The 17,322-nt window shown below is 40.4% G+C and overlaps 5 protein-coding genes across 5 annotated transcripts; 2 read left to right on the top strand and 3 right to left on the bottom strand.

Moving 5' to 3' along the window:
- Window positions 1-6: 6 nt before the first annotated feature.
- SAPINGB_P004919 (uncharacterized protein) lies at window positions 7-2,739 on the bottom strand (the record flags this gene model as incomplete). Its single annotated transcript, XM_031999634.1, has 2 exons — window positions 7-1,861; window positions 1,916-2,739. 2 exons carry the CDS (start codon window positions 2,737-2,739, stop codon window positions 7-9), a joined length of 2,679 nt encoding a protein of 892 aa, XP_031855525.1.
- A 723-nt stretch (window positions 2,740-3,462) lies between these two features.
- Window positions 3,463-10,692, top strand: SAPINGB_P004918 (uncharacterized protein; the record flags this gene model as incomplete). Its single annotated transcript, XM_031999633.1, has 1 exon — window positions 3,463-10,692. One exon carries the CDS (start codon window positions 3,463-3,465, stop codon window positions 10,690-10,692), a length of 7,230 nt encoding a protein of 2,409 aa, XP_031855524.1.
- Window positions 10,693-10,900: 208 nt separating this feature from the next.
- Window positions 10,901-11,911, bottom strand: SAPINGB_P004917 (uncharacterized protein; the record flags this gene model as incomplete). Its single annotated transcript, XM_031999632.1, has 3 exons — window positions 10,901-11,543; window positions 11,605-11,663; window positions 11,714-11,911. The coding sequence occupies 3 exons, from the start codon at window positions 11,909-11,911 to the stop codon at window positions 10,901-10,903; spliced, it is 900 nt and encodes a 299-aa protein (XP_031855523.1).
- A 396-nt stretch (window positions 11,912-12,307) lies between these two features.
- SAPINGB_P004916 (uncharacterized protein) lies at window positions 12,308-15,803 on the top strand (the record flags this gene model as incomplete). The annotated part of the gene is made up of 5 exons (XM_031999631.1): window positions 12,308-13,085; window positions 13,134-14,606; window positions 14,689-15,017; window positions 15,067-15,277; window positions 15,565-15,803. 5 exons carry the CDS (start codon window positions 12,308-12,310, stop codon window positions 15,801-15,803), a joined length of 3,030 nt encoding a protein of 1,009 aa, XP_031855522.1.
- Window positions 15,804-16,265: 462 nt separating this feature from the next.
- SAPINGB_P004915 (uncharacterized protein) lies at window positions 16,266-17,114 on the bottom strand (the record flags this gene model as incomplete). Its single annotated transcript, XM_031999630.1, has 1 exon — window positions 16,266-17,114. The coding sequence occupies one exon, from the start codon at window positions 17,112-17,114 to the stop codon at window positions 16,266-16,268; it is 849 nt and encodes a 282-aa protein (XP_031855521.1).
- Window positions 17,115-17,322: the final 208 nt, after the last annotated feature.

Genomic DNA, 17,322 nt, shown 5'->3' with positions numbered 1-17,322 from the left:
TTACATTTATATAGACAATTTGTTGGCAGTAATGTTGATGATGGTTGCAACCCGCTCTACAGCAGTTTGCGCACCGGACCAGTCCCGAGCTTCAGCAAAGTCGCGGATCGCTGGGAATGTCCCCCACGCATAAGTCGACCCGCTGGGCCCTGACGGGTGCCACAATTGAGGACCAAACACTACGTGCTTGAACCATGACCGGCCAGGCACGCCGTTATTGTCCAGCAAGTGCTTGTCAATTCCAACCAAATGCGAGTTCCAGGACCACCGGTGTACAGAAAAAATAGGCGGCTCACCAGCAGAGTTCACTGCTGTTTTCCAGCCCTCGCGCCAAATTTCAAATCTTTCACCGGCTGCTTTAATTTGATGAATCGACTGCCGCAGAGGCTCCAAATTGAGCGCGTCATGGCCACCCTGCGCATCTACGTACTTTTGTAGGTCGTCAACATACCACCCCAGATACCGGGCATACGCCAACACGTCTAGCGGGAGGATTGGGTCGTCAGCAAATCGCAGCGCCAGACGAGCAGCAATGTCTGTGGCTGTTCGATGATATGCAAAGTCCTCAGTATCAGCATACCGCTCTATCCATTCGTAAGAATCAAAGCAGCTATTTTTGGGGTACCGTCTACCAGTGAACCCAATTTGGAAAGAGGTCATGCCGGCATAAGACTGAAACGACATGTAATCGCCCGGGTCTCGGAACGGTTTCAACGCCCGTGCACCGTTTTGAGAACCAATTGTTGCGTTTGTTGCCGGATCCTTGACTTGTTGCAACACTTCGGCAAGCACGCGCTCCACAAGTGGATGGCCTTGGGCAGAAAAGTGGGTTCCTGACACGGCTTCGTCCAGCGAAATGTAAAGCGCTCCGTTGCGTCTAAGCTCGTCCACATTTAGTTCTACCCATTCAGTGCTTCCAGCAAAGTTGTGATTGTTGGCGTCCCAGCTTGCAAAGTAAATTGACCGTAACGGAACCCAATCAAGTTTCGTTGCCATGTGGGAAAATATACGTGCAAGCTCAAGTAAGACTGCTGTCCCTGAAGCTGACTCCACAGCACCGTAACACCATGAATCTCTTTTTGCACCAATTACAATGGCAAGTTCACCTTGTTCCACTCCGCTAATTTTACCAAAAACGTTCCAAATCGCGTGGCGGTTTTTGACAATTGGCGACGTACTAATTCTAGCACGAGGACCTTCAGCACTACCTGACCACCATTCATTAATACCAGTGGGCTTGGCAGCAACCCAACCCTTAGATGCCTTAATACCATGTCCTTTTAGTGCTTGTAAAAATGGTTTAATGTCGCGCCACGACGAGGGAATAACAGGAATTGTTGGTAGGACTTGCACACTATTTAGATCTGACACACGATGCTTAGAAAAAGATGACCACCCAGGTGTTAAAATATCACCGGGGATAATCTCTGGAATCGACGCAGATGCTCGTTCAATGGCTCCGTCAGGATAACCAGGTCCTTCGGGCCATGCCTGGTCACCTTCTTTACTATTGCTAAAAGTCACGAGGCCAACAGCGCCATAATCACTGGCTAATCGCGCTTTCAGACCTAAGTCTAGTCGGCCCATTCGTGCAACAAAAAGAGCACCCTTAAGCTCAATATTTTTATTTTTCAGATACTCCAGGTCATCTCTTGTTCCATAATTGACGTATATTAGGGGACCCTCAGCAGTTCCGGCTTTAGAAAATGCATGGTAGGGTATCGGCTGCTGATGAATTTGAGAGGAATCCCCGGAATACATGGAATCTTCAGTCATAGAGGCCGAATAAACAACCTTGTCACCGTCTAACAGCTCAAAAGAACCAGCTGTTTGGTTTGGATATGAGAGGTACACATTATGCCTAATAGTGTTAGAAAGTCTTTGTTTGAAGTCAAGAAAACAAAATAGTACTTACTCGGCTAGCTCCACTGGATCCATTCCGTATCCTTTTAATTGTTCTTGAACATAGCGCGCCAACGTCAAGTCACCCGATGTTCCTGCCTGATGAGGCATTGATGATAAATAATGAACACGCTCTTTAATCACGTTGCTGTCAATTGTATCGCGTAAAAATGTCATAAGTGAGTCTCGGTCATAATACTCACCACCTCCAAAGGCGTCCTTGGCGCTGCCAGGTAATATACCAGACTCAAACGAGACATAAATAATGAGGAAGACAAAAAATAAATATAGCAACCGTTTTAAAATAAGTGGATTGCCAAATCGCGAAATCAGAGCGTCAAACCGCCTGCTAACTTTGTTAATTAGTTGGGCCACTGGGTCTAACATCCGCGACACAGGTGTAATGATTTTACTGTTTACGTTGTGAGCCAGTTGCTGGGTTGCAATAGCAGCTCGGCTTGTAAAAGACGGACCCCGGTTCACTGTTTCAGCTGCAGGATCATATATCTCAAATTGTTCCATCTCGCGATGCACGTCAGATATGCCCATTTGTGCTCTATGACTCGGGGCATGGTACAAGTCGCTGTCTTCAGAGCCGGTTTCGCTAAGTAACGAGTCTAAGTCTCCGGTTTCTGACTCGTAATCTCTAGAAGGTGTTGTTGTAGCAGACAAGTTTGAATGTTGCCGCCGACCCGATAGAGCGCTAAGAAAAGCTGCCGACTCACCGGCCTGCTGTGCAACTCGGCTTTCGTGGGCGCCTTCAACGCTATCTTCAGGGTCGATATATGGTGGCGGTAGTTCGTTGGGAAGTACCGGTGGGTGATTATTAGTGCTCATAGTTTCAACCCTATGTGCGGCACTTTAAGAAAAAAGAAATCAACAAAAGGGTGTAAATCTAAGCGGGAAATTGAAATATTCCTGCTCAAACTAGAAAAAGCTAAAAAAAAGAGTCCAACTACCTCTAAAGAAGCTTTTTTTAAAGGGGTTTGAAGGATTTTGTGAAGATTTTTTCCCTTAAAAAACAGAAAAAGAGCTCAGTTTGGCGCTCAAAGAAGGAGAAAAATGTCGGACGGCGAGTTTCTTCATACGCACAAGCTTAGTTCTAATGGTGATGCCGCGTAAGCCTTGGATCACGTGATGAGTAATTATGAGTCTGACATATATTTCAAACTTTTTTTTTTTTTTTTTTTTTTTTTCAAACCACCAAAATTTTTTTCCTCTTCATCACCACCAACTGAAATCTAACCAGCTACCGCCATTCAACAAACACCTTCCACCCTAGAATCTTCAGATTTGACCGCTTGTTTTCCTTACAAGCTAGGCATTGAAATACCTTCTTTTTTAGAACTGTTTTAAGTTCCTATCCAATTCTAGCTCGACAACTGTTTTTCGCGTATGTGCATGAATTTTCACTCCTATTGGGACGCGTCTAACTTTTTTAAAGGCTATTATTTTATACCGTTACTGGCTCATTTCATATATATATATAGGCGATTTGCCTCTGAGTGAGTTTTAAATGTTTCCTTTTTTTATGCTCCTTTTTTAACTTTTTTTTAGAAAATGAGCAGAGCCCCCCCTCCTCCAGGATGGAACCGTCGGGCGACAGGACCTCCTCCGCCACCACCAGGAGCTTCGCGTACTGGCGGCCCTCCACCTCCACCACCTTCTGCATCGCGACCACCACCACCACCAAAATCAAGCAACCGTGTTCCTCCCGGTCCTCCATCTGGCCCTCCACCTGGTGCCCCTCGAGGTGCACCGCCGCCACCTCCTAAGCCCCCCGCCCCTATTTCAGGTGTTGATCCTAAACAACTTGATGCGCGTGCTGAGCAACTCTCGGAGCGCAAGAAAAAATGGATTCAACTACAAAAGCGCCGCTATGGTGAACAAAAGGGTAAATCTACCTATGTCCATCAAGCTAAAATTGAAATGCCACCGGAGCATCTCAGAAAAATCATTAACGACCATGGTGACATGTCTACTCGCAAAGTTGCTGCTGACAAGCGCTCCTATCTTGGTGCCCTTAAATACATGCCACATGCAGTAATCAAGCTTCTTGAAAATATGCCTCAGCCTTGGGAACAAGTTCGTGAAGTTAGAGTTCTTTACCATATCACTGGCGCTATTACCTTTGTCAATGAAACCCCTCGTGTTATTGAGCCCATTTACAAAGCCCAATGGGCTGCCATGTGGATCGCTATGAGACGTGAAAAGCGTGACAGACGACATTTCAAACGTATGAATTTTCCCCCCTTTGACGATGAAGAACCCCCTATCAACTGGAGCGAAAATATTGAAATTACAGAACCTTCAGAAGCAATTGAGCTAGAGCTTAATGAAGAAGAAGATGGTGCCGTTATTGAATGGTTTTATGATCATCAGCCTTTGATTGACGATAAAAAATATGTGAATGGACCTTCATACCGTACCTGGAAACTTGGACTTGCTGAGATGGCAGTTCTTCACCGTCTGGCAACTCCTCTCTTAACGGACAAAACAGACCGTAATTACTTTTACCTTTTTAACAAAGAAGCCTTTTTCACGGCAAAAGCCCTCAACTCTGCTATCCCTGGCGGTCCCAAGTTTGAGCCTCTCTACAAGGATGTCAACCCAGAAGACGAAGATTTTGGAGAATTTAATACTATTGACCGTATTATTTTCAGAAGAACCATCCGAACAGAATACAAGGTCATGTATCCTCATCTCTACAACTCCTTACCCCGTTCAGTTCATCTGACTTGGTACCATGACCCCCAGACTTGTTTTAAAGTAGCAGAAGACCCAGAGCTTCCTCCCTTCTACTTTCACCCCACATACGAGCCAATCTCATCACGAACAGTATCTGCATACAGGGATGACCTTCCTTCTTTTGAAGAATTTCATGAAGAAGAAGATGATGATTTCACCTTACCTGAAGATTGTGAAGCATTTCTTGAAGAAGATTCTCTTACTACTGAAAATACAGCCGGTGCAATCAACCTCTGGTGGGCTCCATATCCTTTTGATCGCCGCAGCGGCCGCATGGTTCGTGCTGAAGATGTTGCTTTGGTTAAGCACTGGTATCTTGAGCATCCGAATACAGAATACCCTGTCAAAGTCCGAGTGTCGTATCAAAAACTTCTCAAAACATACGTCCTCAATTCTCTCAAGACGCGGCCTCCGCCAAATCAGAAAAAGCGTAGCTTACTCAAAAGTTTGGGCAATACCAAGTTTTTTCAAGAAACTACAATTGACTGGGTTGAGGCCGGTCTCCAACTTTGTCGTCAAGGTTTTACCATGCTCAATCTCTTGATTCATAGAAAGGGTTTGACCTATCTTCACTTGGATTATAATTTTAATCTCAAGCCCATCAAGACCCTCACTACCAAGGAGAGAAAACGTTCCCGTTTTGGTAACGCTTTTCATCTCATGCGTGAAATTCTTCGCATCATCAAACTTATTGTTGATGCCCACGTTCAGTATCGTCTTGGTAATGTCGATGCTTATCAGCTTGCAGATGGTATTTACTACATTCTTAATCACCTCGGCCATTTAACTGGTATCCACAGATACAAGTACAGAGTCATGCATCAAATCAGAACATGCAAGGATCTCAAGCACGTTGTTTACTATAAATTCAACGTTGCCATTGGCAAGGGACCAGGTGCTGGCTTTTGGCAGCCCGCATGGAGAGTCTGGATTTTCTTCTTGCGAGGAATTATTCCTCTGCTGGAAAGATGGCTTGGTAATCTTCTTGCTCGTCAATTTGAAGGTCGTCATTCTAAGGGAATTGCTAAAACTATTACAAAGCAACGCGTTGAGTCTTACTATGACCTTGAGCTTCGTACACAGGTTCTTAGTGATATCATGGACATGATTCCTGAGGGCATCAAGCAGTCCAAGTCTAAGACCATTCTACAACATCTTTCTGAAGCTTGGCGTTGCTGGAAAGCCAATATTCCTTGGAAGGTCCCAGGACTTCCCAAGCCCATTGAGGATATTATTTTGAGATATATCAAGGCCAAGGCTGATGGTTGGATCTCTGTCGCTCATTACAATAGAGAGCGTATCCGCCGTGGTGCTACTGTTGACAAGACTGTCGCCAAAAAGAATCTTGGTCGATTAACTCGCTTGTGGCTTAAATCTGAGCAAGAGCGCCAGTACAACTTCTCCAAGGATGGTCCTTATGTTTCCCCTGAAGAGGCTGTTGCTATTTACTCTGCCATGGTCAAGTGGCTTGAGAGCAGAAAATTTGCTCCGATTCCATTCCCTCCGCTTAGTTACAAGCATGATACAAAACTGCTTGTACTGGCACTTGAAAGCTTGAAGGACTCTTATAATGTTAAGGGCAGACTCAACCAAAGCGAACGAGAAGAGCTTGCTCTTATCGAACAGGCATACGACAACCCCCACGAGTGTCTGAGTCGTATCAAGCGCTTCCTTCTTACTCAAAGAGTCTTTAAAGAAGTTGGTCTTGATATGATGGATCACTATACTCATATTACACCTATTTATGAGGTTGATCCTTTAGAAAAGATTACAGATGCGTATCTTGATCAATATCTTTGGTATGAGGGTGACAGGCGTAACATCTTTCCCAATTGGATCAAGCCCAGTGATTCTGAGGTGCCCCCTCTTCTTGTTTACAAGTGGTGCCAAGGCATCAACAACCTCAAAGATGTTTGGGACGTTTCCGAGGGACAATGTAACGTCATGTTCCAGACTACTCTCTCTAAAGTTGCAGAAAAGATCGATTTCACTCTGCTTAATCGTCTGTTGCGACTCATTGTTGATTCCAATATTGCAGACTACATTACTGCTAAAAACAATGTCAACTTGTCTTATAAGGACATGAACCACGTCAACCAATATGGTCTCATTCGTGGTCTTCAGTTTTCTTCCTTTGTTTTCCAGTATTATGGATTGGTTCTTGACATTATATTGTTGGGTTTGGAGCGTGCCAGTGAGCTTGCTGGTCCTCCCACCCAACCAAATGACTTTTTGCAGTTTGCCGATGAAGAAACTGAAACAAGTCATCCCATTCGTATGTACGCTCGTTACATTGATAAGATCTTTATATTTTATCGCTTTACTGCTGATGAAGCAAAAGAGCTTAACCAGCGGTTCCTTATTGAGAATCCAGACCCCAATTTTGAAAACATTATTGGATATAATAACAAAAAGTGCTGGCCACGCGACGCTAGAATGCGTCTTATGAGACATGATGTCAACCTTGGTCGTGCTGTCTTCTGGCAGGTCCGTAACAGTCTTCCCCGTTCTCTCACCACGATTAATTGGGAAGACACATTTGCTTCGGTTTACAGTAAAGACAATCCTAATTTGCTGTTTTCCATGGTTGGCTTTGAAGTTCGAATTCTTCCTAAGGTTCGTGCTGAAGATATGAATCTACAGACTCAAGACAGCGTTTGGGATTTGATTGATGAAGAGACGAAGGAGAGAACCGCTTACGCATTTCTGCGAGTTTCAGAGGAAGACATTGCCAAATTCCGCAATCGTATTAGACAGATTCTCATGTCATCTGGTTCTACTACTTTTACCAAGATTGCGAATAAGTGGAATACCGCATTGATTTCCATCTTTACATATTTCCGTGAAGCTGCTGTTGCAACAGAAGAACTCCTGGATGCACTGGTCCGCTGCGAGACTAAGATCCAAACCCGTGTCAAGATTGGTCTCAATTCCAAGATGCCCAGTCGTTTCCCACCAGTTGTCTTTTATACACCTAAGGAGCTTGGTGGTCTTGGTATGCTAAGTGCAAGTCATATTTTGATCCCAACTTCAGATCTTAGATGGTCTAAGCAGACAGACACTGGTATCACACATTTCCGTGCCGGTATGAGTCACGAAGAAGATCAGCTTATTCCTAATATCTTCCGCTATCTGACTTCCTGGGAATCTGAGTTTAAGGATTCACAGAGAGTTTGGGCCGAATATGCTATGAAACGTCAAGAAGCATTGCAGCAAAATCGTCGTCTTACTCTGGAAGACCTTGAAGACAGTTGGGATCGTGGTTTGCCTCGTATCAATACTCTCTTCCAAAAAGATCGTCATACACTTGCATATGATAAAGGTCATCGCATTCGTACAGAGTTCCGCCAATTCAGCATTGCTCGTGTTAATCCATTTTGGTGGACCAGTCAACGTCATGATGGTAAACTTTGGAACCTCAATGCTTATCGTACTGATGTCATTCAAGCTCTTGGTGGTATTGAAACCATTTTAGAGCATACTCTTTTTAAGGGTACTGGTTTTGACAACTGGGAGGGTCTTTTCTGGGAGAAAGCTGCCGGCTTTGAGGACTCTCTCAAGTTTAAAAAGCTTACCAATGCTCAAAGATCTGGTCTTAATCAGATTCCCAATCGTCGTTTCACTCTTTGGTGGTCTCCGACAATCAATAGAGCGAATGTCTATGTTGGTTTCTTGGTGCAGCTTGATCTTACTGGTATTTTCTTGCACGGTAAGATCCCCACACTGAAGATTTCTCTTATTCAAATCTTCCGTGCCCATTTGTGGCAAAAGATTCACGAAAGTGTCATCTTTGATTTGGCATCGGTTTTAGACGAAGAAATGGACACTCTACAGATTGAAAGTGTTCAAAAGGAAACCATTCATCCTCGTAAGTCTTATAAGATGAATTCATCTACTGCTGACATTGTCGTCTTCTCCTCCTATCGCTGGTCTGTTTGCAAACCTTCCTTGTTGAACGATTCCAAGGATAATATGGACTTTGCCACTACTAACAAGTTCTGGATTGATGTTCAGCTCCGTTACGGTGATTACGATTCTCATGACATATCCAGATACACTCGTGCAAAGTTTTTGGATTATACCAGTGATGGCATCAGTGTTTACCCCTCTAGCACGGGTATCATGATTGGAATTGATTTGGCGTACAACATGTATGACGCCTATGGAAATTGGTTCCCAGGTCTTAAGCCCCTTGTTAAGCAGGCCATGTCTAAGATCATGAAGGCCAATCCTTCGCTCTTTGTTTTGCGTGAACGCATTCGCAAGGGTCTGCAACTGTACCAGTCTCAACCCCAAGAAGCTTTTTTGAACTCGCAAAATTACTCCGAGCTTTTTGGAAAAGACATTCAGTTCTTTGTTGATGACAGTAATGTTTATCGTGTTGTAACACACAAGACTTATGAGGGTAACATGGCCACCAAGCCTATTAATGGTGCCTTGTTTATCTTTAACCCTCGTACTGGTCAGCTTTTCCTCAAGATTATTCACACTTCGGTTTGGGCTGGTCAAAAGCGTATGATTCAACTTTCCAAATGGAAGACTGCCGAAGAAGTTGCTGCTCTTGTCCGTACCCTTCCTCGTGAGGAGCAGCCCAAGCAGATTATTGTCACAAGAAAGGGTATGCTTGATCCTCTTGAGGTTCATATGTTGGATTTCCCCAATATTTCCATTAGACCTTCCGAGCTTCAGCTGCCATTTAGTGCCGCCATCAAGATTGAAAAGCTTGCTGATCAGATTCTTAAGGCTACTGAGCCTGAGATGTTGCTTTATAACTTGTATGACGACTGGCTTATTGACAATAAGACAGAGCCAGGCACAGCCTTTTCTCGTCTTGTTCTCATTTTGAGAGCCCTTCACGTTAATAACGAGAAAGCCAAGATCATCTTGCGTCCTGACAGAACTGTTGTCACTCAGGAGTACCACTTGTGGCCATCATACACCATTGAGCAATGGGTCAACGTTGAAAACCAGCTCAGTGACCTTATTCTGAATGACTATGGTAAAAAGAATAATGTGGATCCTGCATCTCTCACACAGCAAGAAATCCGTGATATTATTCTTGGTCAGGATATTAAGGCTCCATCTTTGCGTCGTCAGGAAATTGCTCGTATTGAGCAACAAGAGCAGGAGCAATCACAGCTCACTGCAGTCAAAACAAGAACCCAAAACGTTCATGGCGACGAAATGGTTGTTGTTACCACAAGTAATTATGAGCAGCAAGCCTTCCAATCTAAGACTGAGTGGAGAAGTCGTGCTATTTCTACTACCAACTTGCACTTGCGTGCCAAGCACATTTATGTTTCTTCGGATGATATTCAAGATGACGATACTCATTTCACTTATGTCATGCCAAAGAACATTCTCAAGAAGTTTATTCAAATTTCTGATTTGCGTGCTCAAGTTGCCGGCCTGCTTTATGGTTTATCTCCTGCCGATAATAGCCAAGTTAAAGAGATCAAGGCTATTGCCCTTATTCCTCAGCTTGGAAACGCACACTCTGTGCAACTGGCTAGTCATTTACCTGATCCCTCTGATCCATTGCTTGAGGGCCTTGAGCCCTTAGGTTGGTTACACACTCAAGCTCAGGAACAACCTTTCTTGTCTCCAGTTGATGTCACTGCTCAGGCTAAGCTCATGAATGAGAACTCCAGCTGGAACGCAAGTGCCATCACTATGACAGTGTCCTTTACTCCAGGCTCTGTGTCTCTTGCTGCATTTTCTCTTTCTTCTAAGGGATTGGCGTGGGGCTCTCAAAATAAGGATATCTTTTCTCCAAGCCCAGAGGGTTTCTCTACTCAATTTGGCGAAAAGTGCCAGTTGCTTTTGTCTGATCGCATCAAGGGCTTTTTCTTGGTCCCAGATACCAACCTTTGGAATTTTGCATTTGTCGGTGCTGGATGGAGTCCTAGTACAAAGTACGATCTTAAGGTTGATACACCTTTGCCATTTTACCACGAGCTCCATCGTCCTATTCACTTTACTACATTTACTGAGCTGGAGAACGATGATATTGGTATTGACCGTGAAGATGCCTATGCTTAGTTTTTGTTTACTTGTTTTTTTTGTTTTGTTTTCATATCTTGTTATATTCTGTTTCTTGTATATTTCCATAAAAAATATTTATATTGTTTATTTCAATTTTCTTTGATTATAAATTTATTAAAATTATTAAATTTTAATAAAGAGCTAAAAAAATTCAAGGTCAAAGTGTTAAATACTTTTTTTTTTTCGTTTTTCAAATACGAAGCTATTAAATTTCAGCAGGTGTTTCTAATCTCTTAAAGCAAGCAACAAACTTATCGCCCTCATTTCTGGCAACCTTCTTGCCCTCCTCAGTATCAGTATACATGATCTTTGCACATGTATCGTTTTTTTCGAAATCTTCAGACATTCTTTCAAACAAAGGATGTTCGTCTAGATGTTTGACCATCCATTCATGAAGATCTTTTACATCAGTAATGGTATAAATAATACCACCGGGTTTCAAAACATAAGCGTACTCAGAACACAGAGTTGTAGTAACAATTCTAGCCTTATGCTTTTTGCTCTTAAAGTGGGGATCAGGGAAACAGAAAAAGATTTTTTCCAGCTGGCCCTTCTCGAAGAAATTTGGCAAAAACTTCATGGCATTACCTCGCAGAACAGCGATATTATTGTAGGCATTTTCATCTGCATGCTTTTTGCGCAGAGCTATTATTTTGTCTTCAACAAATTGAGTAACCTGAACGCGAATTTCCATACCCAAAATGCATTTATCAGGGAAAGCGGGTGATAGAGACATCAAAAGACCACCAAATCCGCAGCCAATATCTGCAATTGTGACTTTTTTAGTTGGGTCATCTAGAATGGCAGGAAATAAAACATCCCAGTTCATATCTTTAGGACTCTTTGGGCTATAAATGTAATCGCGGTTAGAATTTAAAAAAAAAAAAACAATAGTTTGACGCGACTTACTATTCAAGTTGGTGGTCTGAAAATGGATTAGAATGAGCACGTTGTCTGTAATATTTTTTCTATTATAATGTTAAAATCCAAGCTTATTTTCAACAAAAAATAGGCATACCTTTGGAAGTTTGATTTCGTCATCCTTATCTTTTTCTTCAAACTTGACGGTTTTAAGCATTTTCCGTTTGGCCTCTTGTTCTAATCTGTAGGCTTTTCTTTTGTAAATAATTTCCTTAGAAGTTTCATCATCAGCAGGAGTGCCAGGAACACTGACTGCAGGTGATTCCTCAGTTGACTTTTCAGTAGACTCGGTCATTGATTTTGTAATTTTTATGATTCTGGTTATCGTCGACCAAATCCCAGTCTTTAGTTAGGAAAATTTTTTGAAGGTCTGAAAAATAAAAACGGTCTGTGATCTTCTAAGCGGACCCAATATTACGCATAAGTTACACGGGATATGAGGCCTCCACCAAACAAATTGCATCTTTAGAAATTTTTTTCTTTTTTTCCTCCTCCACCTTAATTTCAAGTTTTTTTAATCGTGTTATCAAACTACATGTTTCTTTATGCTTTGTTCTTAATTCTTAAATTTGTATATTTCCAACGATTTAAAAGTCAATATTTTTTTCTTAAAAGCGTGATCTGATATCAATAATTTTTTAATAAACACTTTTCCTCTTTTATTTAAAATAGGAAACTTTTATCCTTAAAAATGAATAGGCCGCCTCCCAATCTTGAACAGATGAGACGAGATGCTCTCAAATCTCTTCAAGAAAAAGCAAAAACTACGGTTGAACGAAAATATCAGTATCATCAGAATAGTCCTTACAATGCCAATAACAACAACAACAACAATAATAATAATAATAATAACAATCAACACTACGGACACCAATATCCTCAGCAAAATCAATATCCTCAGCAAAATCAATATTCTCAAAATCAATATCCTCATCAACTGAATCAACAATATGGCCAGCGTGGAAGCGCGTCTAACTCTGGTCCTTATCGTTTCCATAGAAATGATTCAAGACGCGCTCCACCAGAGTCTCATTTTAATTATCGTAATAAACCTTCATATCAGAATAATGGCAGTAAAATTAATAATAATTATCGAAATTCTCGTCCTAATTACTATAATACTCCTGGATCCTCACATTTTCAGCAAAATCAAGTTCAAAAAGGAGAGCCAGAAATGATTGTTATTGATTCTTCACCATCTCCAGAGGGATCAGATGATATTATGGAAATTCTTCCTCCAGTTCCTATGCAATCTCATGAATTTCCACAACAACATGGACAAGCATTAACTCAGTCCCTGGAACAAGAACAAGAAAATCTGCCACAGCCGATGCCAGTAATATCAAATGAAGCCGTTAATGAACAAAAATTTTTATTACCAAAAGAACAAACAAAGGCTATCTCACCTGTTAAACCACAAGGCACTTGGCAGGCATCTTCACCGGCCGTTTTGGCAGCCAAACTAAAGGGTTTGTTTTATTTTATTTTAATTATTATTGAGTCTAACTTTGTTTTAGAAGCTACTGTTGCTGTTAATGATTTACGCGCTTTAGGATACAATTATTATGACTTGGTTGTTCTAGCTAAAATTCACCCACAATTTTTGGATGAACATTTCCCTGAGCTGCGAGATCAGAAGCCATTGCCAAATTTAAAGCGAACACATGAACAAATTTCTTCAAAAATGGGAGCAACTGTTAATATGCAAAGCTCTCCGCTTTCTTTGCCATTAACTCCAATAACACAGAAATCGGTTTCAGGTAGTACAAATCTTAAATCTTCTGTTACGTCAACTACTTCAACTACTTCATCGTCATCTTCATCTTCATCTTTAACATCCCTACGAAACGCGTTAGAAATTCTTAAAAGCAAGTCAGGCACGGCTTTACCCACCCAACAAAATCTTTTATCACCTAACTCTAACTTTCTTGAAAAAGAGAATATTCTTACTTTAACAAACGTTCAACCTAGCATCGCATCTATTAAGCCTATTGCCTCTTCTGTCCAAGCAACAGCAGCTTCTAGCAAGCTTCAAAAAACTGATATACCCAAACCTTCATTACCCATGTTTGCTCATACTAATAAAAAGGTGAAATTTGGTGAAGATAGATGGTCTCAATCATTAAACATTGTTTTAAGTGAAAGCGAAGATAGTGATGATGAACAGGCTGTATCTACACCACTTACCCCATCATCTTCAGGTTCTTCTAATCAAGCTAAAGCATTGATGGAACAAATTCGTCTTTTGCAACAAAAAATTGAAAAGGCGGAAAATTCCAAAGCTAACACTCCTTCTAACGGATTAGCCACTCCCTCATCTAGCATTAATACCCCACCAATCACTGAAGAAATAGTCAAGGAAACTCCAAACGAGATATCTTTTACTCCTTTACCTTCAGAGACTACCACAAATTCTAAGCAATCTACTCCTACGATGGGGCTTAATTCTGTCAATTCTGTATTATCTCTACATCTTAAAAATCAAAAAGATGTATTTGAAAAATACAGTAATGATCGTGAACGTATTGAAAAGGAAATTTCTGAGTGCTCAGCTGAAATCCGTTTGATTGATTTAGAAAAAGTAGAGCGTGAAGTGCAAGAATTAAAATTAGCGTATGAAAAGAAAATGATGGAACATATGGAGAAGAAGGTTAAGGCAGCTACAACCCAAACCAAACTTGACTCGCTTAAACAATCAGCTAGCCGTATTTCTAATATTATTTTGCAAGCTGAGGCTGAAATTTTTCGAACTGAAAAAGAAATGCAAAATGACTTAGAAAGTATTGATACCAAAAAGTTTGAAGTGGAAGCCAGTAAGCAAGTTCAAGAAGAGATTCTTAATGATGACCTGGATGTTAATGTGGTTGTTCCAGCCCAAGAGACAAAAAAGAAGAAGAAGAAAGACAAAAAGAAGAAAAAGAGGGCTAAGAACGTAACTGAAGAAGAAATGGATGACTCTGACATTGAAATTATTGATGTCAAGAATAATGGTAATGATTGATTTTTATTTTTTTATTTTCTTTTTAATTTATTTATCAGTGGTTTCTTTTAATTATTAACATTTCCTAGTAGATTCTGATGACAATGTTTCAATAAAGTTTGAGGACTTTAAGAATATTGACAATATTGACAATATAGAGTCTCCAGTAGATGATGAGCCACCTAACCAAACGAAGTCAAAAAAAGAGGACGATTCTATTGATCAAAGCGACTTGGCCAGCGATGAACAAAAAGAGACACTTAAGGAAGATGAAGCTTTTGATCTTGGTGAAGTTGACAATAATGACGATCTAGAGTCTCCTATTATATCTGGTATTTCCGGTGAGCATGATGACGATAGTCCAAGTTCTCCTGAGCCTGAAGAAGCTATGATTCATAAGGAAGCGTCACCCGAAGCAAAGGTTTGTAACTTTTAGGAGTATTTACTAATTTTTTCTAACCCCGCATTAGATTTCCCACTTTACGTCATATGAATCACCATTAAATATCTTTCGATCATTTAAATTTAGTCCGTTTTTTAACGAAACTATTCAGGGTCGGTACAAGTCACTAACCTATTCACAGATTCCAGATGAGTATATTTGCAACAATGAGTTTGAGCACGGCGAATGCAAGATGCCTAATTGTAAATGGCTGCATTTTAAAGATATTGGATCTTCGGGTATGTATTTCCAGTTATTCTTCTACTAAGATGATTATCATTATTATTTTATGCTTTTTTTTTTGAGTTACTTGCTGATGACAATTTCCAATTACTTGGTTTAAATATTTTTTCACCTGATGATTTTTTTTTCTTCTTTTTTTTCCTATTTACAATTTGAATTTTTTTCTGAAATTTTCTTTTTTCATTATTTTTAAAAAATTCTGTTGTATTATTTTTTTTTTTTTTTGATTTTTTCACCGTTTTGAATTTTTCTATTCTTTTTTATGATTTCATTATTCTCTTAGATTTTACAATCTTGAATGAAATGGCCAAGGCATTTTTAGGTGATACCCCCGAAGAGATTGACGACTACCGTTCAGGACTGGTAAAGATGCTTACGGCACAAGGTGAGTCTTTGGACTTTGACAGTACCGCTCAAGCATCTATAGATTATCGGCGTAGCAAGTGTCCTGATCGTTTCTTGGACTGGCACAAGTTCAATTCGGTTAAGGTTAAACAAGAGAAAAGTGCGGGAGGATCATGAGAGTTATATTTATTGTTATTGCATGTAATTAAAAGAGGTAATTGAAGCGATCCTTCCTCTTTTTTTTCTCTCTCTGTTTTATTTGCTTCTAGTCATGACTTATCAGCAGCCATAGATAGTTTTTATATTTGGGCAGAAACGTTATTCAAAAACTAGTTTTGCCCCATCTGCTCTTTGGAGAAGATATAGAAGTAGTATTTGATTTCCAAATTATTTGGATAACACTAATATTTGTTTATAGTATTGTTTTTTTTAGTATAGATTTTATGATTAATGATTTATAAATTTGACCTTTTAAGATAAAAGAAACCCCTAGGGTTTAGGCCTAATTAGGTGATTGATTGATTGATTGCAACAAGTGGATCTGAATTCAGATGTAGTTTCGAAAGTAGATCATTTGTTATAAAGTTTAATATCTTGTCGATAGATATTATGTAGATCCAAATTATTGAACTTAAATTATTAATACTTGACGACTTGGCTTTGTAAAAAGCCAATTTCTTTTAGAGCGCCGCCAAAAGTTCCTTGAATAAACGGTGGGCCTCTTCTTTTGGAGCCGGCCACAATTTCAATGAACTTTGGAGGTCCACAGACTAGCACCTTGTTTTTTTCACCAGGAATTCCGACTTCCTTTTTTAGAATATCACTGGTTAATCTACCTGTGTATTTAGCAACTTCGTCAGACTGTTCCAAAACGTGAACTACTTCAAATCTATCAGGGTATTGGGTCTTTAGTTTATCTATTTCATTTTTAAAGACAATGTCGTCTTTTGTTTTGTTTGCATAAATCAACTTCAACTTTGTTTGGCTGAAGGGGTCGTTTAGTGTAGCATTTAAGTAGCTCCATAAGGGAGTAAGTCCGCTACCGGCGCCAATTAAGTAAACTTGGTCATATTTTGAGGTAGTACCATCCATTTGAACATGAGGAAGAGGTCCTGCAATTTTAACCTTGTCTCCTGGTAACAATTCAGAAACAGATTTGCTAACACCCCTGTTATAGTTTTTGATTGCGAAGTGAATATACCCAGGATCCGAATCATTGTAGAATGGGGTAAAGGGTCTGATACCAGCAGAGGTTTTGATAAGCATAGGAGCTGTAATTGGAACAGTAGGGGAATCAGAAGATGGAAGCTTAAATCGATAGTGTTTCACGTCTGGGGTAAGTTTTGTAGCTTCATCAAGCTCTACTGGAGTCATTCTATAAGGTGGGAAATTGAAGGCTACATTTGAAGAGCCGCATCGTTTAGAGATCAAATATCCGCCTATAATGGAGATTGTTCCGACTGTGATAATAGTTTTTGAGCCTATCATTTTGTGATTAAGCAAAAATAAAAAGTGTTATGAAAAAGAAAGGCTTGATTAGAGAGATTGAAGAGTGGTAATAAAAACTGATGTGATTCAAAAAAAAAAAAAAAAAAAAAAAAAATAGAGGGGAATTGTCTTCTTTTTAAAAGGATTTCAATTCCTATAAGGGGGGGTTAAGAAAACCCAATCAAATGTTAAACATGATGTGGTCAAT

This window comes from Magnusiomyces paraingens, assembly GCF_902498895.1.
Source record: "Magnusiomyces paraingens strain CBS 517.90 genome assembly, contig: contig4, whole genome shotgun sequence".
In the NCBI taxonomy this organism is placed as follows: Eukaryota; Fungi; Ascomycota; class Dipodascomycetes; order Dipodascales; family Dipodascaceae; genus Magnusiomyces; species Magnusiomyces paraingens.
The sequence above is the reverse complement of the archived record's forward strand: the minus strand, read 5'-3'. Positions and strand labels throughout refer to the sequence as shown.